A 25,028-nucleotide genomic window follows, 5' to 3' on the forward strand; every position below is an offset into this window, starting at 1 on the left:
GTTTGTCATCTGTAATGACCCCCATGTGGCACACACAACATGGAGGCATGGCTTCTTAAAATCCTGGATGCTGCTTTATTTAACAAAGGGGCTGGTTCCACTAGCCAGGCCAGCAGAAGGCTGTGGGGGCCCCAGCTCAGTCTTCCAAGGGTGAGGTCAGGAAGCCTCACCATGGGGGTAGGGGTGGGGGACACTGTTTTCTTCTGGGGCCCTGGCAGGGCTCCCACCTGGTGGCAACCAGGGTAGACGGTGGGTACCAGCACCGCCATCTCAGGAAGGCACTTTCAGCTTCGGGGTCCCCAGGAAGAACTGTAGGACACGGTCAGCCAGGAGCGCCAGGCAGAAATCCAGAAGCAGGACCTGGGCGATGACGAGCTTGAACTGTCAAGAGCAGGGAGCGCTGATGAGTTGGGGACCTGTGACCAGGTCTTTGCAGCTGGGCCCAGGCTAGCCTCAGATGTAGCTCTGCAGGGCACTCACCTCCACAGGGATGTCCACAAGACCAAACTGGCTGTTGAAGTCAGGTGAGGAGCCCAGGAGCAGGCCAACAATAGCCAGGAGTGATACGGCCAGGCTCCATACCAGGGGCTTGTTCTCAGGCAGGCTTTCCATGAAGGGTGGGCCCTGTGGGGACAGCGGGACAGATGGCTGCATGTGGTAGGGGCCAAGAGGGCATGTGGCAGGGTGTGCTGGGCAAGGGGTCAGACCTCACCTTATAGTTGATGGCAAAGGTGGCCATTTGCATGGCCATGGCCATGATGTACACAGTGCTGTTGACTAGGCTTGGTTCAAACTCCTTGTATAGGTCTACGAACTGCTCCCGCCTGTAGAGAGTTGGGGGTTTGGGGTGGGCAAGGGAAGAGTCTCTCTTGCTCATGAACCTGCTATGGTTCCTTGGTACCTTAGCACAGAGCCAGGATCCCCTACCCACCTGACCCTGCTGTCCTCACACCCCTCCCAATAACCAAGAGGACCCCCAGGCTCTCTTATAAACATCTGCACACATATCCTCCTGCCACTCCAATCATAGTGACATTACTTCCTTTGGGGACAATACTTACTTCCCAGGGCTCCGGGCCTGGGCCTCACTGTACAGGTAGACAAGGCTCAGGAAGTGCACAAAGAACTGGAGCATGACCGTGAGGATTGTGTAGAGGTTGAAGATATTGGGCAGGGGTCGCTCTCGGGACAGAGTCTTGAGGGGCTGCAGCAGAAGGGTTGGGAGTGGGGTCAGGGCCTTGCTTGCCCTAGGGCCACCCTACCCAGTCAGCACAAAGCTATACCCTTTCCCTCCTGGGAGGCCTTGTACAGACAGTGGTCACAAAACCCTAGGGTGAGCTGGCACTGCTGCCCTGGTCTGGGCCTTGAGCCCTGTGTCTATACTCCCCACAGCAGTCTCAGGGGTCTTAATCAATAACAGATCCTATTCTCCCTGTTCCTGCTGTACCAGAACCCACTCAAAGCTGTCCGTGGGGCCCACAGGGCAACTATGAACTAACCCCACTGAACTCCTAAACACTAGACACTGGGGTGTCAGCCCACATGTCAGGGACTTTATGCTCAGTTCTTGGTTGCCAGCAGCTCCCTCTTTATGGGTAAGCCTGAAGATCAGCATGGCATAAAGACTCCATAAGGAGGTCCCATGTAGCCTGTGACCCACTTAGTTTTTTGCATGGCCCTCCATACCCTCTGAGTGCTTTTGGTAACTGTTTCCCCATTTGACCCCTCCTTGTCTATAGGATTCTGGCCCAATTATGGACCACAGTCCATGAACCTTGGGGGTCCCCAAGGTATGCCACGCAAAGGATCCTGGAGTCACAGCCTACACCCAACCTGCTGGTACTTCCTATAACACCCTAGACACAGCTTCTGGGCTCTGGATCCCCTACTACAACACAGGGATAAGAGTTCCCATTTCAGAGTCAGGCATGGTGGTGCACGCCTATAATCCCAGCAGCCGTAATCCCAGCAACTTGGGAGGCTGAGGCAGGAGGATTGCAAGTTCAAAGCCAGCCTCAGCAAAAGCGAGGCCCTAAGCAACTCAGTGAGACCCTGTCTCTAAATAAAATACAAAATAGGGCTGGGGATGTGGTTCAGTGGTTAAGTGTCCCTGAGTTCAATCCCCAGTACACACTTCCCTGCCCTGCCACTGCAAAAAAAGAGTTCACATTTCAGGGGCTGCTGTGAGGGTGAAAGGATAGCACGTGGCAGGGCCTTTAACAGTCAGCCCTAGCTGGCCCTGGCCTCCCAGCACCTCCAGGGCCTACCTTTGAACGAGAGATGAAGAGGAAGCAGCCAGCCAGTAGCAGCCCCTGCAGTGTGGCCTGGAAGTCGCTGAACTTGACACCCTCAAGATACAGCACACTTTGGCTATAGGCCAGGATGAGAGCATTGAGTGCCAGAATCTTGAACATCTGCAGTGTGGTCACCAATGTGCACCGGCCTTGCTTGATCACATGGCAGACTTGTGGGGTAAGAAAAGGCAGGTGAGGGTGGGGTGCTGTACAGGGACGGGCAGGGCCTTAATAGTGGGGGCTGGGACTCACTGCATTGGATGGACGAGAGCTTAGAGGTGAAGGGTGCCGCGATGCTGGCATCCCCCAACTTCACAATAGGCGTACTTTCATCCTCGAGGTCCCGCAGCACCTGGCTTAGGCGGTCCTGTGGGGTTGGATAGCAGGGGATCAGCCTTGGCCAAAGTGGTTGTCAGCCTCTCCCTCCAGAGACTCACCCTTTGTGAAGCTGGTGGTTCTTCAGGGGGCAGAAGCCCTGACCTCTGCTTGGCCGTCCTGGAGGTGGTCCTGATACCACTGTTGTTCAGAACTGGGCTGTCCCGGGGCCGCCGTCGCCGTTCAACGACCCGTTCGGGGGCATTGGCCAGGAGTGCTACACCTGGTAAGGCATCAGGAGTAGGAGGTAAGGCCCTGAGAAACAGACTCCAGTATATCTGTTCATCGCAGAACTGGACATGCCAGCCTCAGAACCACTGACCACCCCCAAGTTTTTCAGCTTGTTCTTGTCCAGAACAGTTTCCAAATCTATTTCACCTGACCTCCCTAAAGAGATCTCAGAAGATGCCCATTTTGCTTTCAATAAACTACTTAAGAAAACAAAATCCACACAGGGCATGGTGGCGCAAGTCTGTAATCCCAGCAGCTCGGGAGCCTGAGGCAGGAGAATCATGAGTCCAAAGCCAACCTCAGCAATGGTGAGGTGCTAAGCAACTCAGTGTGAGACTGTCTCTAAATAAAATACAAAATAGGACTGGGGATGTGGCTCAGTGGCCGAGTGCCCCTGAGTTCAATCCCCGGTACTCCCTCCAAAATAAAACAAAACAAAACAAAATCCACAACAAAGAAAACAACAAAAAAATACAACACTGAAAGGGTTATGACTCCACTTGTTTTCAAAGAAACTTATTGCCTAAGGAGGATAACTGGAAGAAGACAACTCTTCACACAATTCTTCAGTAGGTAAAGCAGTTAAACACTGGAAAAGCTCAGAAACAACTTCAGGTTGACCTTTAAAGTTTAATTTAACACTGGTGTCCATTTGGCAGAGCCCAGTCTATGAAGCACTAGCAATCATTTTTGGCCCCTGGTTTTCTGAATTGCCCTCCCCACTGCCCCATCTCTCCCACCCTCTGTGTCTGTCACTTGCATCCCTTTCTGACCTTGGGACCCTTGGATTTCCCATCCCTTGTACTGCTTCCTCATAGGAGGTGGTGCCTTCGTGACTGCCTGTGTGCAACCAAGGCCAGGTTTTCTTGCACAGTGATATGTGCCCAACACCAGAACCCTGTAGGGAGGAACAGCTGCCAGCTGCTATTAAGGCTCACCCACATCGGCGTGCTTCAGGGCGCCAACGTCGTTAGTGCCATCCCCACACATGAGGGTCACATAGCCCAGCTCCTTCAGGCTGGTGATGACAAATTCCTGAATGGCAGAGACATGCTGAGTGGGGGCTGTGTGCCTATCCCAGGGTCCCCAGTACCCTGCCTCCCTAGGGCCCTACACGCACCTTCTGTTTGGGGGCCACACGGGCAAACACCTGTACATGGGGGATGAGGTGAAGCAGTTGCTGGGGGTCGGTGGCCTGCAGGTGCGCCAGGCCGTCGCCTGTGAGGCACAGTGCATGCTCCAGGGTCAGTGCCTTTGGGGAGCCCGGGGTCAGGGGCAGCACGATGCTGCCGTCAATGGAACGCCACTCGCACATTTGGCCTGTGGGGCATCCAAGGTCAGGGAAGGGTGCTCAGCCACCCACTAGTCAGTCTCTCCTCTAGAATCCCCCATCTTCCAACCCCCACTTCTCCGCCCACGACCTGAGCCCTGGACACCTGAACCAAAAGCATAGGCTCACCAAATGCCCAATCCTGCTCCTGCTCCAGGCACTTCCAAAGAGAACATTCATGGAACCCTTGGGTATAGCCTGAGCAATTTGCTTGAGATTGCGTGATGGGGCCAGATGCAAACCCAGTCTGCCTGATCTCAGAAGTGAAACCACCCTTCACCTTGTACAAAGCACCCTCGATACCAATCCCTTGCCTAATGCTTTCCATCTCCATTGCCTGCTTTAAACCCCATTTTCCTAGGGCAGCCTCCCTCCCAAGTTGTGTGTTTTCTTTCTCCTCTTCCTTTCTCCTTTTCCAGAACTCTTGGCCTTGGCCTGAATACAGGAGCTGAAGATGCAGATGACCAAGAGCAGCCTACCCAACGTTGGACCACTCACCCTGGAAATGTCACAAGTGGGAGGGAAACCAAGCTCCTCTTGGCTTTTGTTGTGGCTGTTTAGATCAGCTCTGTTGTCAATCAATAGTTCTGATTGTTCCCTCTGGGCCACCTTTATACAATCCCAGGGTCCAGGGACCGACCCTTCCAAGGGGCCGCTGGCTGGCTGCAGGAGCTGGCCTGGTTGGATCCTACCCAGCACTACCTGGTCCTATAAACATTTGCTACCCACAGCCCTATGTTGCCACTGCTCCAGGTAACTCCTCTTATGATCCTCTGTTGTTACCCACCCAGGTCCTGCACTGAGCACACTCTGTGCCAGTGACATCAAGTGAACTGGGCCAAGTAGGTTCACTTCAAAACCTCTGTTTCCTTGGGTATAAAACAGGGGCAACTACTGGTGCCTTCACTGGGTGCTGGGGAGTCCAGAAGACCCTTAACTTGGGAGAGGAGTACCTGTACAGGGACTGCCTGCTGGGCCCAAGGTGCCTATTAGGAGATGGCCAGGGAGCCAGTGCCACTAGAGCAGTAGCCAGTGACTCTAGGAATGTGCAGGAACCCCGAGCTGGTGTAACCACCAGTGGCTCATTATTGTAAATAAACACTGCAGATCCTGGAACCAGTGTTCCAGTGACTGCCTGTAAGCTTCTCAATGACCTGGGGGTATGATCAGCAATGCCATGATGGCAGTAGGTGATTGAGGACACTGTGCTATTTACTGAGGCAGGATACTGGGACAGGAGCTATTCCTGGACTAGGATCTCCCTTGCATCCCTTCCCAACAGCTGTGTCGGAGCATCACCTTTCTCTGAGGGAGGTTGCAGGATGAGCGTGTGGGCCTTTTCAATGAAGTGCAACTCCTGGGCCACGTGGCAGGCAGTGAGTGGGTTGTCGCCTGTGATCATGACCACCTTGGGGAGACAAGAGTGAAGGCTTAGCAAAGTGGGCCTGGCAGGGCAGAACCCAAGTCTGGAGACCTGGCCATCATATCTCTAAGGCAGGATGTGGAGGGAGGTCCAGGCCCTCTAATGTTGACCCCAAACAGGGATTGGGGCCACAATCCACCCCCACCTAGGGGATACTGCAAAAATTATATGTATGTGTGAGTTCTGAGAACATCCATAAATTATTTTCAATCCCAAACTTTCGTAATTTTTGTTTGCAATACAAATTAAGCACCAGCCTCTAGTATAGACCCTCTTGGCTTAGCAGTTTCCTATGTGGGGAACATTCTAGTAATGGGAAGGATGGGCTGTGACCTCTGAGGGCCTGGTAGGAACCAATAGGCCTTTCATGGAGCTGTTACCATCTGGGACCGATTACCTATCTCCCACACCCTAAAATGCATTCCAAGTCCCAAAACAGAAAAAACAAACCACCAGAGCCAGACAAAAACTCCTAGGAAAAGGATGGAGGGAGTTCAGTGATAGAACATTTCCCAAGCATGTGCAGGGCCCTGGGTTCTGCCCCAGCACTGTAAAAAGCAAAACAACAAAACCACCAGGACAGACCAGAACTACCGATTCATTTCCCTCAACCCCAACAATGTGAGCTGCAAATTTCTCTCTAAGACAGGGCTGGGGTGGGGAGTGGGAGAACAGTCTCTGCTTTCCAGTGATACTGGGGGATGTGTGGCGGTAACATGAAAAGGGTCAAGAGTGTTCTGGATTGTCCTCTGGCTCGAGGCAGAGTGAGCACTGCAGATATGATTGCACCTGGCTAAAATCTCACTTTTGAGACTTAAGGCTGACATTGTTCTCTGCTGCCACCTCCCTGGCCCATCCCGTACCCGGTGTGATGCATTCTGAATCTCTCGAATGACAGCCTTGGAGTCAGCCTTGAGAGGGCAGGATACCACGATGAAACCAACAAACTTGAGGCTGCACTCCAGTGCCTCACGCTTGACCTCCCGGGCCTGTGGACAGATGTGAGGTGCCTTTACCATCTGTCCCTCCCGCCAGTTCCCACTCTGCATTTCCCTTGGAGTGGAGACGACAGGCTCTTTCTCAGCAACTAGAGTTTCATGTGACAGTGTTTTGGGGTGGGGGATGGAAGGAAAGGTCCTGTCCTTGAAGGAGAGTCAGACTAGGGTTAGGAGAGAGATAAGGAAGATACCAGGCATTCTCAAAAGATGGGGTCTGGCAGTGGCTTGGGGGTCCAGGCCTTCAGATCATGCCTCTACCTTCTGATTGTGGACACGGGCATGTCATGGAACACTATGACTTAGCTTCTGAGTCCAAAAGGTTGGGGACTTTCTTTCCTGTAGCTGATAACCCTTACCTACCCTGTACCTTCAGGGAAATCACGGGGTACCAAGAGAAACATAATAAAAGAGAATCACAGAAAGTAGAGTGCTGAGTGTCATCAGAGAGATGGGGCAACAGGTGGCATTTAGGGGTGTGGGGAAGGCCTCAGAGATGGTGACTTAAAAAGACAAGGGCCTATGCCACTGGGGAGCAGAGGGTTCCAGGTTCAGGAGCAAGACAGTGACCACAAGGAAGGACACGTGCTGGCTGTGAGCCTAGGCCTAGACTAGGGCTCTGTACGTAACTTCACAACCTGACATTTAGTTCTAGAAGGATGCTGAGGCTCTGGTATATAAGCAGACTGAATAAGGGCCAAGGGAGAAGCAGGCAAAGGGGTGGTTGTGTTGGCAAAGGAGGCGGGAGAAGAATGTGTGGATGAAGAGACGGAGGCTGAGAGCTGAGGATGCTGCTAACGCATTTTGGTGATCAGAAAGTATGGAAGGGAAACGACATGTATCCCATTTGTGTACAATAATAAAAAAAATAAAGAAAAAAAAAAAAAAAAAAAAAAAAAGAAAGTATGGAAGGGCAGGAGTGGGGTTGGAGATGGGAATCTGCTATGCCTCCTGCCATTCTCTAAAGACATGCCAGAGTCGGGACAGATCGGGCCCAGATGTGCTCCAGATGACAGTCCCATGGCTGAGATCTGAGGTACAAGGTAGAAGGTGGGAGAGGGGAGGAGCTAGAAGGATGGCAGATGAAGAGCCTAGATCCTTACCTGCTGGTGGGTGAGGTGCCCTAGCTCCTTGTACCCCAGTGCGAGGACGCGGGCTCCTTCTCGTGAGATCTCAGTGTGAATGTGGTGGTAGTCAGGCGGGCACTGGGAAAACTGCAGGGAATGCAGGGGGATGTCACTGTCTGTCCCTTGCCCTCCCCACCTCTCTCCAGGACTAGGGCAGGCTCACCATGGAGTGCAGGGTTTCGGGGGCCCCCTTCACAGCCGCGATGTAGCAGAGGTCAGTGGAGCCGAGCTTCTCATAGGAGGCGAGCACGGACATTCGCTTTAGGGCACTGGCAAAATGAAAGCGCTGGTGAATTTTCAGCCCCTGAGTTTTAATACTTCGGGGGAATACTTTCTCATCTGGAAACAAATAAGTACGAGTCCTGAGGGGGCTTTGCTCCAAAGAGGCAGCCAAGCCCCCACCTCTCCGCCCAGCCTCCCCACCTCCTTCCTTTCCCGCTTCCCCCAGGGCCTTTCCAGAGGTGGGGCTTCTTGGCTCCAAGGGGGTCAGAGCTGGGAGACCTGAACTTGGAGGATGCTAGCACTGTGGCTTCAGCCAGAACAGTGTGGATTCCAATCCAGGAGGACACCCAAGGATGTGCCCTGTCCCGGGACTGAGGTGAGCCTGTGCCCACTTGTTTAGGCTAACACCACAGTTGTGGACCCACCTGCCCAGAGAAGACAACTTACCCACAACAGCCTGAAACCCTAGTCCCTCACCTTTGGTTAGTGTCCAGTCCACAGCTGTGAGCATGGCCTTCTCAAGGGGGTCACCCACAAGGGTGCCATCATCAAGCTGCATAAGGGAGTGGCATGAGGCCAGGGCCCGATGTGTTTCCACAGGGATGCTGGACACTGGGGTCACCTCCTTCCCGTCTCTGCAAGGATGGGGAGTAGCTGGTTACAGGACAGAGGCAAAGGTAGAGGCTGTACTTCTACCAGGGGAGGGACCCCAGGAATTGCCAGTGAGGGATACCACGGATACACCTTAACAAAGCACTTGTTCTGTGTCAATCAGTAAGTACAGCCTGGGGAGGAGTCTGGGTCCTTATGAGACTGTACCAGCCTCACAGAAGGCCCCAGAGGTCATCCATTGTGCAAGGGGTCACATGGTTAGAATGGAATAGAGGCTGAGCTGGCGGCTCTGGGCCTGAAGTAAGCCCTCATGCTAATGGACTTATTCCTATAAAGGACAACATGGGGAACCCCAGCAAGCAGATCTTTGAGGCAGGGTCTCTGGCAGGTCTTTACTTCAAGGGTTTGGGCTAGACTTTGTCCTTTGATTTCCCAGAAGCCCCTCTGCTGGGCACCCCTAAGGCCCATGATCTCTGACACTCACCTGAGCCCAGCCACACCACGCACCACTAAGCTGTCACTGGTCAAGGTTCCTGTCTTGTCAAAGCAGCACACCTCGACCTTGCCCGCAAAGGGGATCCGGAAGGGCTCGGTGCAGTACATGTCTGGGGAGTGGGAGTCAGAGTCAGAGTTCCCACCAGGACCCAATCTAGTCAGTACCCCAGTCCCTCCTTTCACACTCACAGAGCTTGGCCAGGGCAATAAGGGAGGTGTTGACAGCTAGGGACAGCTCGATGGGCAGCTCGGGGGGCACAACCGAGGTGAGGATCAAGGTGCACTCCAGAAACAGCTTGTAGCGGTTCCGGCTTGGGTCCTTGGTGCCTGCAAAGACAGGGCCTGCCAGCCTAAGAACCAAGGGAGCAAGGTCTCAAAGAGGCATCAGGGTGATGTTGTTTACCTTCAATCCACACATAGGCAGCCGCTGCAATGGCAAAGACCAGGAGGAAAAGGATGAAAATGAAGGTCTCCAGGTTGTTTGCAGTCACCCTCTTGACCCCAAAGAGAATTGTGCGCAGAAGCTTGCCCTAGAGGGGTAGAAGGACAGAAGCCTTTTCTGGCTGGGAGACCTGCAGGGGAAGGGTGGCCTTCCTTGCCTGAGAGCATCAAGGCCAGATCCTCTTATGTTCCGGGTCTGAATGGGTTGACATTTCAGCTGTCCACTACCCACCCCAGGGCCTGTCCTCTCTAGACCTGGTCAAAGCCTCGCACCTGGGAAGTGTTGAATCCAGTACGCAGGACATAGGCCACACACCCATTGTCAACCGCTGGGGAGACAAACAGAGCCATCATCATTCAAGTACCTCATGATCAAGCAAATGCAAGGGGAGGCGGTGGGAGCCAGGACACCCTCGGACACCCTTGAGGCACCTACGCTTTAGGCCTGTGGTGGCCTTCTGTGGGGGGATGTGTTGTACCACCTTGGTGCCCCCAAAGATGACATGGAGTCGGGAGTCAGCCTGGAGGTCCAGTACCCGGTCTGGGTTAAGGTCTTCAATTGGCTCCTGGAGGGAAAGAGGAAAGATCTTGATGGTCATCCCCCACCTCGGATTCCTTGGTCTGAGTCTCTGGAGAGCTGGACCCTAAGACTAGGATGAGCCAGTCTGACCCCCATGGGTTTTTGTACCTGACTTAGCAAATCCCACCAGGTCATCAGGTCTCTTCCTGTCTTCTCACCACATACATGTGCAGCACTGATCCCTGTGATTCTACACCTGGTCTCTACTAAGAACCTCCCTGGTTTCCCTGCCTGCTTCAGTCCAACATTCTCAGGTGTCTGGATATACTCCACATGCCTGCAGTTTCTCACCTCAGCCCCTGATACCACCCCCAACTACCTCTTGTCCATAGCATTAACTTAAGCCCACTTTGCCTCCTCCACCTGTGCCTGGACAGGATCCCAGATCAGATGATCTCCTAGCCCATTACCTCCTTTATGAATGGGCCAGGAGATCACCTGAGTGGACCAAGGTTCCCCCAGCCCCCAAGCACCTTCATTTGTGGCACCGACTCCCCTGTGAGCATGGCTTCATCCACAATGCAGCGACCCCGCAGCAGCAGCACATCACAGGGCACTAGGTTTTCCTGGGGGGAGCGGCCTGTGGGGGGAAGGATGCAAGAACTGACCAGTGGACCTGAGGCAGGGGCTTCCACCTAGATATAACAGAAAGAGGTCTCACCAATGGAGACAATGTCCCCAGGAACAATCTCATCACTGGCAATGGGCCTCCACTTGCGGCTTCGGTAGACCTAGATGGGGGTGTGTTTGTCAGCACAAAAGACACATCTGTGTTGGACTTACCCCAAGAATGAGCAGGGATGCCCCCACCCCAGAATGCCCTGCTGGCTGTACCTGAATCATGTGGGGTTTGTTGCCCATCTTCCGGATCTCTGACATGTTCCGCATCTGTTGCTGCACCAAGGAGGCCTCAAAAGCCACCAGCATGGAGAGTGTGAAGACACTGTAGTACCAGTACTCATCCAGACACCACAGCCCCACACAGAACACCTGTGGGACACTGGACTGTCCATCCATGCTCACTGGTCCTCCCCCCTGGAGCCCTGTATACCTGAGGGATACAAGTTCCACCCACAGGCTCTGACCCATGAGGACAGGGAGAGGTTTTGGGGTTTGGAGGTGGCAGATTTGCACTGGTTGTTAAAGATCCAAGGGAGGGGGCAGGGATAAGGACAGACCTACTCCTTTACCTGAAACACGAAGAAAGGGGCTGTGGCTCTCTCCTTGAAAAGCTCAGAGAAGTCAGGCACCACCATCTCAGCCCTGTAAGAGACCACACCCCACATCCAGACTGATGCCAAGTCTCTGAGGTGCAAAGGTCCTATCCCTGACACCTCCACTTGGGGACACTGCAGGCCTCCAGGAGAAACAAGGACCCAGGTACGGCAAGCTTCCACACAGGCAGCTCCACTAAACCATGATTCCTCCTTGGTTCTGCTCTGCCCAGTGCTGACAAATTGGCCACACGCAGCCCCCTGCTCTGCAGAACCCAGGCTTCAGAATCTGCAATGGGCTCCTCTGGCATCACTCACCTAGAGGGCCTGGAGCAAGATCAGAACCCTGCCACCTGGACAGGTGATAAAGCAAATGGAGGAGTGTCTAATCAGAGGGGAGCCCTAAAGTTACAGAGGTGGTGCTGACAGCTGGGCATTGGCTTGTGGATTTCCCTTGTGGGTTCTCCCTGGGGGGGTCTAAAACACAGATCCTGAGTCCTACCCCCAGTGGAACTGGGATTATCTAACCTCCTGAATAAAATCCCTAGAATTCACAGAGCTTGGCTCAAGGGTGTCTTCTGTGGCACTGCGTGGTGGCCCAGTCTAAGGACCAACCGACAAGGGCCATCCTTGCTTTGCTTTGCCCTTGAAGTGAATGGACATGCCCAGATATCATGGGATGTGAAATGATGAAACCAAAGAATGACCCCACTGTTGTAAAAACAACCCATAACAACGGGCTCCCATCCTGTATCCTGTTAGGGGCCTCTACTCAAGGGAAAATGGCATGAAAGATAAGTCGATGACAGTCCATTTATGTGCTCCATCTCAGGCTATGGGAGAATGGTAAATCCTTCTTCTAAATCTTCACCTTAGATGAACAATCATGATAAACACTTTTATAATTTTCTGAAAGTCATTGAGCCAGGAAAGAATCCCTTGGGAGATCTTGTAGGTTTCCAGGAAGAGGACCATTGCCACAGTGGGCAGGATGGGAGCTTGAAAGGGTTTGAAGTTCAAGTTCAAGATGTCCCCTCCTGGATGCATGTCAGCATATGTGGTTTTGGTAAAGACTGAAGGAGAAAGCGCATTCAGAGCATCTGTCATTCTACCCAATACAAAAGAATAGCTACTGTGACCATCAATGTCTTTCTTTTGTTACTTGGGATGAAATCCAGGGTCTTACACATACTAAGCATGTGTTCTACCACAGAGCTCCACCTCCGGCTCTACTAATATCCTTGAGTGTGTGTGGTACTGGGCATTCAATTCAGGCTCTTGCACCCTGAATAGAGTTAAGTGCTCTACCACTGGGCTATATCCCTAGCTTTTTTAAAATTTTAAGGCAGGGTCTAGCTAAGTTCCTCAGGCTGGCCTTGAACTTGCAATCCTCCTACTTTAGCCTCATGAGTAGCTGGGATTACAGGTGTGCACCATAACATACATGGCTAGGGACAGAAGTTTAAAGAACAAATTTAACAGGAAGAAGGAAATTGCAAGAACAGCAAAATAAGGACTGCTGCTGAGGAAAGCCATGGGCCACGCTCCCTTGAGAAGTAGCATGTTTAAGAGTCTCACACCATGGGGCAAGGGCTCCTTGTTCTAGGCCCTCTGGTGATTTATGTCAGCAGACAAGTTTGGGGGATTCTAGAGCACAGTATGTTTCCCAAAGGTGCCATGTTCACCTGGTATGTTTGGCTAAAAGTCAGATTCCTCTGTCTCAATTCTTGGACACCTTAAGTGCAGAACAGAGCAGGGTAGAAATGCAAAAGGGGCCAGTAACAGGAACTCACTTGTTGCTCCCAAATTTCTTCTCAGCTGCTCGGATCTCTGTGTCTTCCTGGAACCCTCTGTTGCTCTGGTAATATGAGAAGGTGTTTCCCACGGGAAAGGCCACAGGGAGAAATTGCTTTTTCTCAAGGGCATCATAGGAATACTTGATCTTTTGGAATTCGAAGGACAGCACCTCAAGCCCATCTTCACCCTGCAGTAGAAGGTGTTTGTGACAGAGGCCTCTGACCTGAGGGACATCAGCATCGAGGAATCCCTCCCAAGCCCTTGATCTGGGTGTCCCAGGAGGTGGTCCCTACCTCATCACGATGCAGGGCCACGAGCTCGGTGGAGCCATTGTTGGGGGTCGGTACCACCTTTACGAAGGTCGCTTTGCTAGGGTTGTATTCCTGCCAGAGGCAAAGCATTGCCACTGAGCCTTTCTCAACCCATGGATCCGCAGCTCCCATGGGGTAGGGGCAACGTGGGCACAGCAGCTTCATGGTCATGTTCCAAACATGTCACCGCGCTCTGATGCTGGCTTGGCTATTTTCCAGTCTGTCACTGTATAAGGGACTCCACCTCACTGTGCTCCTGGTCCCATATCATAAAGCTTGGGTCATGGATAGTATCCAACACCCAGAGCTGACATCAACTTACGTGCTAAAAATGTTCCTAGCATGTATGAAGCCCTAGGTTTGATCCCAGAACAAAGGGGGTGGGGAGAATGACAGCTGGCACGTAGTACATCCCCCTTTATGAGCCAAGCCCCTGTCACAGCCCACCCTTTACCACTCTGACTCTCCCCATCCCTCTTGTTATGTACTCTAACACACAAGGATTATCCATGACTGAACTAAGGGCCTTGGTATGTGCCCTTTTCTCTGCCTGGATTACACATTCATACAATTGGCTCCCTTGGTGCCTTCAGGCCTTTGCTTAAATGTCACCTGCTCAGAAGCCCTTTCCTGGCTGCCCCATCTAAAGTTCCCTGGCAATGTCCCCATGCTCATCTCAAAGTTATCACTTTTTCTTGTGGTGCTGGAGATCAAACTCAAAGTCTTGTACATGTGAGGCAAGTGCTATACCACTAAGCCACACCCTCAACTCCTTTTTTAAGTTATTTTATTTTGAAATCAGGTTGCCTAGGCTGGCCTCAAATTTGTAATCGAGTAGCTGGGATTACAGGTAGTGTCTCAACGTTGTCTCTTTTTAGCATCAGTTGCTGAGAATGAGTTCTCTCTCCCACCAAGGTCACAAAGGCAGTTGGCTTTGCCTGTTTTGTTCATGCTGTTTACCTAAGACAAAGGCAGTACTCCCTCAATCCTGTGAGCTGTATTCATTCCATGGCTGCTCTGTTAGACCCTCCTTTCAGCTAGACCCTGTGATGACTGGGGGGGAAGAAGGGGATAGGAGCATGGTCATGGCTCTAACAAACTGCCATGAAGGGATTAGACTAGACAGGGAAGCAGGCATAAAACAGTGGTAAATACATAACTATGAACTCTGGTAATGCCATGGAAGAAAAGTACAAAATACAAGGTGCTGGATTCACGGTAGGCACTTTGCAGATGACGTTTCAGCTTCTCACAATGGCACCTGGAGGTAGGTGTTACCGTTCTCACTTTTCAGGAGGGGGAAACTGAAACCCAGAGAGTAAAACCATCCATCTGAGTTGTGATGCAAACCCAGATCTATCTCCCCTAACCCCAAGGCTGCTTAGCTCCTCCTGGAAAGGAAGTTCACAGCTACACTGTTTTAGTTGCAGACCAAAAGGTGGCTAGAAGTCAGTGACGGTGTGGGGAGAATGTCACAATCCCCAAATTCCCTTCCTTTGTCTATTGTTGGGGTCTTTCATTGTACCAACAAAAGTCACCAAACCCAGAAGTTTGGGCTCCTCGCATGGGATGTCTTATTGGAAGTCAATGTCAAAAGAAAGAGGATCCAATGCACATTCAAAGCCAAAAAAGGTGGCTCTGCAACTCTGTTCTCCCCTTTCCCTCTTCTTGAGGTCAACATACACGTGGGATTAGACGGGAGTCTCAGTGGAGGCAGACCTCAGTGCCCAGGGCTCCAAACCTGTTGGTACCATATGAGGCAGGCACAGAGGATGGTGGTGCAGTCATTGGATGTCAACTGCCAACCTAGGACAGTTCGTGGTCAACACCTTCTATAGCAGCATCCATTCAATTAGAACTCTGGACTGAAAGATATATGCACTATCTTGCAGCTGTGTCCCAAGCAGTCCTCCTCATCACCACCCTTATCTTAAAGATGGACATTGAGACTCCACGCTATTAAGCTGCTTACTCACAAATAGCTCACCTTAAACACTGCAATTCACTGCATTTCATGCTTTTGGTTTAGCATGGATGGGAGGCTGAACACTGCACAGCATTACTTGGTTCTAGGACCAGGCATCACAGATGGGGGGAACCCACCCCACAGATATAGCCTCACACTTTGAAAATCAAAGTAGTAGACATTCCAGAAGGAAGGCAGGACTGTTTCTGGAGAAACAACAGAATATTTGACAGTGTGGGAGCTAGACTAACAGGTCCCATCAAACAGCAACATATGCTGGGTCATGCGCAAGTCTTACAGGTTTGCTTTATCGAATTTAAATGATTACACCCGGAGAAACGAAGTAAATCCATAACAGGATCGCACAGCAAGTCAGCAACGGGGTCAAGATTAAGCTTGAGCCAAAGGGTAGAGGGCGCCACTAGGGACTCAGACCTAGCAGATGGGAGGATCCGGACGTGCTGGGGAACTACAAGACTGCTGCAGCTGAGATCGGTGGTGAGGCCCAACCTAGCCAGGGGTCGGGCTCATGCGCGCGCACTTACCGGGGTGCAGGTGAGCGCGCAGTGCGCGTGCACGGACCAATGCCCCGAGAGAACGGTGAGCGCGTGCGCGAGGCAGATAGTGGCGAGCACAAGCAGCGCGGCTTCGGGGATCTGAGCCCAGCTACTGCCCCAGCCCCAGCAACCGGCGGCCGCAGCGCCCAGCCACGCTGGGTACAGCAGCCCCGCGAACGGCAGCACGGTGAGGCGCCGCAGCAGAGCGAGCCGCCGGTATGGCCACACAGCGGCAACCAGCTCGTCGCCGCTTGCTATGAGCGCTGGCCCGGCAGCAAGGAGTGCGCGCGGCTGCAGCCCGGGTTTGGGCTGCCCATCGGGCCGGGCCCCACAAGACCCGGCCCCGCAGGGCACCGTGTTGCCCACCGCCGCCATCTTTCCCAGAGCCGCGCTCGTTTCCGGGCAAAGGCACCGCCTCACTTCCGATGTATTACTTCCGGTGAACCCTAATCGCCGCCATGGTAGACCTGGCAGTAGGAAGCACCAGGGCAACCGAGAAAGCTGGGTCCGGAAGTGGTTTCTCAGGGAGCCGCCATGACAGCCTGTGGTCGGAAGAAGAGACATGGCGGCGCCATGACAGGGCCCGAAAGACCTAAATCGGCCTTCCCCGCTGCCACGCCGGACTATGACCGGAAAAGACAAAGCAGGCAGGGCAGGTTGGGCGCCACCATGACAACCTGAACAGGAAGAGGCGAGCCCTCCTTGGTGACTTCACCAGCTCCGGTCACGAGGGGCGGAGCCTGGAGAGTAAGAAGAAGGGGCCAGTCCAGGAAAAGCGGAGTTCAGGAACTGGGTCCGTTAGGGACGGGGCCTGCCTGAGGGCGGGTCTTATGAGGGCCGGGTGGAGATGCCTCCCTTCCGGGGCTGACGGGATTACAGAGCTGACCTGGCACACAGCTATACCAGACAAAAGCTGTAATGTTAATCGACACATACACTATAAAGTCACTAGTTTAAAATTAAGAAGTCAAAATTGGTGATTATGTGAAATTATGTATTACTCAACTGTAGTGTTGCATAAATGCTGTTATTTGAACACAACCGCAAAATAGGACTACTGAACAGTGTCAATTAATAGTAATTAATAGGATGGAACAGTTAGTATATGTGAGAAAAGAATAACTATTTTAAAATGTATGTGTTGTGGCAATTTCTTTTAACTTGTTTTAAGATTTTTTATTGCATGTTTCAAATTCGTAGGCTATATTGTTGGGTTTTGTTTTTGCTTTTGTTTTTTTGTGGTGCTGGTGAACCAGGGCCTTGGAAGTGCTAGGCAAACACTACCAATTGAGCTACATCCCCAGCCCTTACTGTTGGGTATTTTTAAGATACATACATGTAAGACTTTGTAAGTCCATCACTGTGGTGCATACTTGTAATCCTAGGGAGTAGGGAGGCTGAGGCAAGAGGACTGAAAGTTCAAGGCGGGTCTAGGCAATTTAGCAAGAGCCCCTCTTAAGAAAAAAAAAAGTGCATAGCTTCCACAATCACATGAGCCAGTTCCTTACCACAACATAAATCTCTCTTTCCCCACTCCAAATATATATTATATATATATATATTTATATATATTTTATATATATGCATATGTACAAATATATAGTATATGTATGTTTATGTACACGTGCATATATACATAGTAGGATCATGTCTTAAGTTAAATATGTAAGTCAAAAATGCCTTTTTTTATGATACTGGGAATTGAACATGACCTTGTGCAAGTTGCATGAGCTACATTTAGCTATATTCATAGCCCTTTCATTTAAAAAAAAAATTTTGAAACAGGGTCTTGCTAAAATTGCCCAGTTTCAAACTTGCAATCCTCTTGTCTTATCCTCCCAAGTAACTGGTATTACAGGCCTGCACCACTGCTCAAAAATGCATTTAAGTCGGTATGGTGGTATATGTCTTTAATCCTAGCTATTAAGGAGGCTGAGGCAAGAGGATTGTAAATTCAAGGCCAGTCTGGGAAATTTAGTAAGACCTTGTCTCAAAATAAAATTAAAAAGGAGTGGGGGTATAGGTTAGTGGTAGAGTGCCTAGCTTGTGTGAGGTCCTGGGTTGGATCCCCAAGACTGCAGGGTAAAAAGTGCATTTAATACACCTAACCTACTTGATATACCTTGTAATATAGAGAATCAGTTGTTTCCCCTTGTGATCACATAACTGACTGGGACCCACAACCTGCTGCCACCTCTCAGCATCATGAGAGAGTATCATACTGCACATAACTAACCTGGGGAAAAAAATCAAAATTCAAAATTTGATGTGTAGTTTCTACTGAAACAATTTCACACTCTAATAAAGTTGAACTATTGTAATTATGGGTCCATTCATAATTCATGTTGCTTAGCTATATCATTATCTGCTCCAAACTGAAATGTGACTTTCCATTTAGAAAGCATGTGTAATCCAGCATATGTTCACAAATAATGTCTGGGTTCTGGATTAGGAATATAGCTCAGTGGTAGAGTGTTTGCCTAGCATGTGTGAGATTAACAGAGAAGGAATAGGAAACTATAACTTTAAATCTAAGAAACACTATGAACACCCTCACAATTATTCCCAAGGCTGTTTTTCTCTACATATAAATTCTTAATAAGCCCATCGATCTTAGAGTATTATGAGCAGTTTAAAATTAATGCATGCATCCATTGTTATGCTAACTTACACAACTTGTTTTTCAGACTAAATAAAAGCAGTGGAAAAAAATTGGGGACTCATGGGTACATTCCATATTCTTATCTATTAACTAAATGATGTCAACCTAGAGTTCCTGAAAGAACCAGACCACTGTGACCTGCCCTGTGCTCCATTATTAAGAAAATTGAGGGGGCTGGGGAGATAGCTCAGTCGGTAGAGTGCTTGCCTTGTAAGCACGAGGTCCTGGGTTCGATCCCCAGCACCCCAAAAAAAAAAAAAAAAAAAAAAAAGAAAATTGAGTTCACCAGGTTGTTGCTACCCCACACACTTCTCATGTTCACTATTTCTAACGTTTCTTTTAAAAGAAAAACTGGAGACCCCAAAAGCACACCTACTCTGAAGTACTTGTACTTCTTCCTTGGAGTTCATAAAATCCTGCTGCAATAAATCTTGTTTTCCTAAATAAATACACTGAATAAATCTTGTTTTCCTAAATAAATCTTAACGATGTTCCTCTTCTGACATGTCCTGAAATTTCTTTCTGTGGCAAGAGTCAATTAGCCATGACTGGTCTCCCTTCTAGGGGACCTCCTCAATCCTTATCCAGTCACATGATCACCCAGCAGTGTGGTAACTGAATACCCTCTCCACCCAATCTAGCATCTCCATTAGGAAAAGTTCTTTTCGTTTTCTCTATTGTGATGGGGCACCAGTTCTGGTCAGGATGGGTGAACTGGGGGATACTGAGGAGGGCAGCAGGTCTAGCTCCCTCTTTGGTATGCTGGTGGCTCTGGTAGGTAACCTGTGATCAGATAGGAAGGGCAGCCAGGCACTAAGCTAGACTGCACCAAGGGCCTCAATGTTGGGAGTAGCCAGAAGATCCTGGGCTGCAGTGGTCAGAGGTGTAGCCACCTGTGAGGTCTCCTAGGGCACCACCCATGTTTCCAGAAGACAATGGCTGCACCAATACAAATGCACCCTTCTCCTCTGCTCTCCAAAGTCAAACAGGGTTCCCAGGCCTGAGAATACTAGGTGCTATATCTGTTCACTTCTCTAACACCAACAGCCATTCTGCTGCATGCCAGAACTTGGCACCATCCAAACATCTGCTGCCCTTTGCCCCCCACTGTCCCTATCACCATCCCCTGTCCAGTGTCTCTTAAGTAGGAAGTTGCAACCCAGCCATGCAAACCCGGGGCTCTAATCAATTCTCCAGGTGCATAGGGTGCAGGTGTGACCACCTCCCAGTGACACTGAAGGTATGGACTTAACCTAATGCCTTTACATACACATTCTGGGAATACACATATGCCCTCTCCAGGGGAAGAACTGCAGGCCCAGTCTCTGCTAGTTCCACCTCAGATCTCTGCAGGTGCCTGATCTCCTCTTGCTCTCCCTTTGATTTCTGTGAGCAGAGGCAGATTTGTGTGTCTCTAGAGTGGGACAAAGAAGAATTTCCCTGAGGCAGCTCAGCCAATCAGACCCTACAGCAAAGCTGGCTGACTGTTGCTTCCCTGTATTACAACAATCTATCTCTAGGCAATCACTGTCCATCAGCAGATATGTATGCTGGATAAATTTTTGTTGTTTATCCAACTTTTGAAAGTTGCTGGGATTACAGATATCCACTGCACCTGGATCTATCCAACCTTTGATGAGTATTTCAGCTAATTTCAGATTTTGCCTATTAAGAATAAAACTCGTGAAAATTCACATTCAAGAGTTTGTAAAAACATGATATTGTGTCTCTAGGAAATTTTATATTCTTCTTCTTAGAGGCAAAATGATTGGGTGTTGTGTAGGTATATGCTTAACTTCTTCAGACACTGCCAAACTCTTCACCAAAGTGCTTGTTGCATTTTATATCACTGGCAGGTGTGAGAGTTCTAGTTGCTCCACGTCCTCATCAACATTTGATATAGTCAGGCTTTATTTATAACTTGAGACTTCCAAGTAGGAAGTTTAAATTCTTAATGGTGTTTGACATATGCATTTACTTAATGAATAATGATGTCAAATGACATTTCATGGTCTTATATGCCTCTGATACAAATCCTGTAGTTAAGTGTTTGTTGCATTTGTTTTTAGATTATTAGTTCTTGAGATTCTTTATATATTCTGGATATGATACTTTATTAGATTATCATTTGTAAATATTTTCTCCCAATTGATGGTAACACTCTAAAATTCCTTAGCAGTATCTTTTTTTTCCTTAGCAGTATCGTAATGCAGAGATTCTTCACTTTTTTATTTTTTATTTTTATTTTTTTGTGGTGCTGGGAATTGAACCCATGGCCTTGTGCTTGCAAGGCAAGCACTTTACTGACTGAGCTATCTTCCCAGCCCTTGATTTATTTTTGAGACAGGGGCTCCCTGTGTTGTCCAAGATGGATTTGAACTCCTGGGTGCAAGTGACCCTCCTGCTTCAGCTTCCTGAGTCACTGGAACTTTGGGCACATGCCACTATGTCCAGCAAAAGTTCTTAATTTTGATGAAGCTTAATTTAAAAACTTTTAAACTGGTCCTGTCTTTTTGTCATAATCATTTGTGTGTGTGTGTTGCTGGGGATCCACCCAGGACCTTGTGCATGCACATGACTTACCAGTGCAAAACACCCCCACACATCATTTGTGTGAATATTTTTACTTAACATAGAGTTCAATAGTTTTACCCATATTTTCTTTGCGACTGTGAAAATTTAGGTTTTACATTTAGATCTATGATTCATATTGAGTTAATATTTGTACATGTTGTGAGGTATAGATCCATGTTCTTTATCTTTGTGTATACATATTCTGTTGTCAAGCATTGTTGAAAGACAATTTTCTATTGCATTGTTCACTTTAAAAAGACCCTTGACCACATGTGTGAGTATATTTCTGGACACTTTTTTCTATTCCATTGGTGTATGTATCTATTTTTATGCCAAATGCACACTGTCTTGATTACTACAGGTTTATAGGTTTTTAAATTAAGCATTGTTAAATGAGCAAAGCTCATTTATAGGTTTTTAAATTAAGCAATTTTATATTATCCAAAGTTTCATTTTCTATTTTGTTCAGAACTGTTTGTTCATTCCAGATCCTTTGCATTTCCATGTTAATTTTATAACCACATAATGTATTGTTATTATTCTTGTTTTATAGCATTAATGATTTTTTTTTTTTTTTTGATTCTGGGGTTGAACCCAGGCTCACCTGCATGCTAAATATATGCCTTGCTATTGAGCTACATCCCTAACCCCTCAATGATCTTTTAAAAAGATTTAGATATAGTAAAAATCTTTTGTATTATTAAGACTACTTGAGTTGTCATTTTTGGTGCCCTTCATTCTTCTTTGTATGTCTAGATTTTCTTCTGCTTCAGGGATTCCTTCAACATTTCTTATAGAGTAAGAATGCTGATTGCAACTCTTTCATTATGTCTAAACAAAGTACTTATTTCCCTTTATTGAATAGCTATTCTTGGTTGGGTATAGGATTTTAAGTTGATGTAATTATTCTTTCAGTTCTGTAAGGATGTTGTTCCACTGGCTTATGATTTGCATTATTTCTGATCAGTATGTTATCAACTATATCTTTGCTTCTCTATAGTGAATGTCTTTTTTCTCTATTTACTTTAATGAACTTTTCTTTCTTCCTGTCTTGAAGCACTTAATGATATGCCTTGGTGTAAATTTTTTAAAATAAATCTTCTGCTTGTGGTTTAATGATCTTTTTGGATATTTGGGTTTATACTTAATACATAATTAAAAAATTTTGGAGCCATTATACTCAAATATTTTTTCCATCCTTCCCTGCTTTCAAGGAGTCCAATTATAAGCATATTATGGCATTTGTAGTTACACCAATACACAGTTCACTGATGTTTTGTTCATTTTCTCTATTATTTTTCTCTGCATTTCACTTATAACAGTTTCTATGGCTAAATCTTGAACTTTACTCATCTTTTCATCTGCAGTCTCTTTCCTGTTGTTTATTCTTCCGGTGGAAAGTGAGTGAACTCAGGTCATCTGCTGATCTTGTGGTATAGGCAAAAGCCAAGCCTCGGAAACATTTCTTGCCAAAAGGCAAGGATGTGAACAGCGTGGATGTTTAGCTCTGACATCAATAGTTATCAGACATTCCAGTACAGTGGGTTTTCTGGGTGTAGCAGAATAGCCAGAATGTTTCTAACACTGTGACAACAGGATAGCCACAAAATGTTTCTAGCTCTATAACATTTTAGGAAACAGAGAAGCCTCTTGATAACTCATAAGTCTTAAACAATTTACAAAGCTCCTGTAGTTTAATTTCCTGATATTGACACCCTATATAGTAAACATGAGCTAGTTCTGGGTTACCGCTCCTTAATCAAGGACAGTGTTCCACCTGGCCCCAGCTTTGCTTAAAAATGTCTCTGTGGTTTTTTTTTTCTTTCTTTTTTCTGTCTGTGTTTTTCTTAAAAATTAAAAAAAAATTAGTTGTGGAAGGACACAATTTTATTTTATTTGCTTATATTTTTTATGTGGTGCTGAGGACCAATCCCAGTGCCTCACATGTGCTAGACAAGTGCTCTGCCACTGAGCTACAACCCCAGCCCATGTCTGCTTTTTTTTCCATCTCCCATCACCTCTACTCCAGATCCTTTGTTGATGCTACATAGGTCGCAGCACCTTCCAATGTATTTTTAAATAGTTTTCATCTCTATTAGTTTGATTTGTTTTTGTTTTTGTTTTGAGCTTTAAGCATTTTGTGGTAAAATATGCATCCATATATTTTTCATTTTAACATTTTAGGTGTATAACTCAGTTTCATTAAGTACATTCATAATGTCACATAACTGTTTTTGCTATCCCTAAAATTCTCATCATTTCAAACAGAAATTCTGTACCCATTGATTGCATCTACTTACGTTTTTCATGATAAAAGGATGAATTTTATTGAATGATTTTTCTCTATCAGTAGACTGATCATGTAGGCTTTTCCCTTTCTTTTGTTAATGTGGGATACTTAGTTATTGCTTTTATGTTGACCCATTTTTGCATTCTGGGAGTAAACACAACATTTATAATCCCATTAGCATGCTGCTCATTCCATTCATGAGTATTTTGTATCAGTAATCATAAAGGACAAATCTGTTTTTTTTTTTCTTGTAGTACCATTGTCCGACTTTGGATTCAGGGTGAGCCTGGTCTCACATTCTCTCTTCTTCAGTTGTTTGGAAGGGTTTGAGAAGGATTGTTGCTAATTTTTCTTTAAATATTTGGCAAATTTTACCAGTGAAGTCATCTTGTCCTGGCCTTTTATCACTGGAGGCTTTTGATTGCAGATTCAATCTCCTCACATGTTGTAGTTCTAATCAAAGTTTCTATCTCTTCATGATTCAGTGTTAGTAGATTATGCATTTCTAGAAATTTGTTCACTTCTTCCAGGTTATCTAATTTTTTCTGGTGTAGTATTTTCTTCTAATCCATTCTCTTTCTGTAAGGTTAGTAGTAATGAGAAAGGAAGCACCAAAAGGAAAAGGGCAAATGCAGTTCTGCACCTTGGGTGATGGCCTGACAGCAGACTTCGGGAGGCTTGTACCACCCTCAACCAGTGTCAGCTTTGTATCATTGAGGTCAAGGGTGCCATGTATGTGTTCTCTTGAACATTTACAGCAACATCTTTAGCACAGGATATAATGCTTGAGTTGAGTATATCTGAAGTCAATTAAGATGCCCTCTCCTAAAAGTAAACAATAAAAGGAGCTCCTTAAGCATTAAAAGGATAACTTGGGCCAAGCACTCTGGCACATGCCTGTAATCCCAGAGGCTTGGGAGGCTGAGGCAGGAGGATCCTGAGTTCAAAGCCAGTCTCAGCAACTGAGCCTGGCCCTAAGCAACTCAGTGAGACCCTGTCTCTAAATAAAATACAAAAATGGGCGGAGAATGTGGCTCAGTGGTTGAGTGCCCCTGAGTTAAATCCCTAGTATCCCCCTTCAATTTTTTGACTTTTTTTGATTATATATATACATATATGTGTATTTATTCCCTATTTATGGATTGTGGCTCTGATTTCTATTTCTTTCTACCACATAACTCTGGTTTTTCCACGCGTTTAATAATTTTGTTCCCCCTTTAGTGCATATGTGCGTGTGTGTGTGCACAACAGTTGTGAACAATTGTTGGCATACTTCCCAAATTCCTGATCCCTGGAGGACATCCAGTCATACTTCCTGACCCACTCTGGCCTCATGTGGTCTGGCTGGCTGTCCAGCTCTCAAGTAAGGGTATTGCTCCATTGGATGATGAGTCTTAAAGATTGAGCACCCGTGTGACTCGGTGTCCAGGAGGAACAACAGGAAGCACCCATTGAGTACAAGAAGATAACAGTGCACGGTCTGGAAAACTGGGAGCAAGTTCTGCTTCAATGCAATTATCCCCCAGGTCGGG

At 47.9% G+C, this 25,028-nt stretch overlaps 1 protein-coding gene and 1 non-coding gene across 2 annotated transcripts; one reads left to right on the plus strand and one right to left on the minus strand.

Moving 5' to 3' along the window:
- Positions 1 to 52: 52 nt before the first annotated feature.
- Atp13a1 (ATPase 13A1) lies at positions 53 to 16,590 on the minus strand. The gene is made up of 26 exons (XM_047532309.1): positions 15,959 to 16,590; positions 13,430 to 13,519; positions 13,133 to 13,323; positions 11,316 to 11,388; positions 10,960 to 11,115; positions 10,787 to 10,856; positions 10,599 to 10,705; positions 9,982 to 10,111; positions 9,819 to 9,874; positions 9,508 to 9,634; positions 9,294 to 9,431; positions 9,094 to 9,214; positions 8,475 to 8,632; positions 7,939 to 8,114; positions 7,752 to 7,862; positions 6,517 to 6,642; positions 5,530 to 5,638; positions 4,021 to 4,220; positions 3,839 to 3,935; positions 2,732 to 2,892; positions 2,547 to 2,661; positions 2,268 to 2,464; positions 1,062 to 1,204; positions 713 to 824; positions 481 to 624; positions 53 to 381 (listed from the first exon to the last, which is right to left on the minus strand). Exons 1-26 carry the CDS (start codon positions 16,532 to 16,534, stop codon positions 271 to 273), a joined length of 3,795 nt encoding a protein of 1,264 aa, XP_047388265.1. The 5' UTR covers positions 16,535 to 16,590; the 3' UTR covers positions 53 to 270.
- A 2,217-nt stretch (positions 16,591 to 18,807) lies between these two features.
- Trnat-ugu (transfer RNA threonine (anticodon UGU)) lies at positions 18,808 to 18,881 on the plus strand. Its single transcript has one exon. It is a non-coding gene; the product is annotated as a tRNA-Thr (tRNA).
- The last annotated feature ends 6,147 nt before the right edge of the window (positions 18,882 to 25,028 follow it).

Source organism: Sciurus carolinensis, chromosome 17, assembly GCF_902686445.1.
Source record: "Sciurus carolinensis chromosome 17, mSciCar1.2, whole genome shotgun sequence".
NCBI lineage: Eukaryota > Metazoa > Chordata > Mammalia > Rodentia > Sciuridae > Sciurus > Sciurus carolinensis.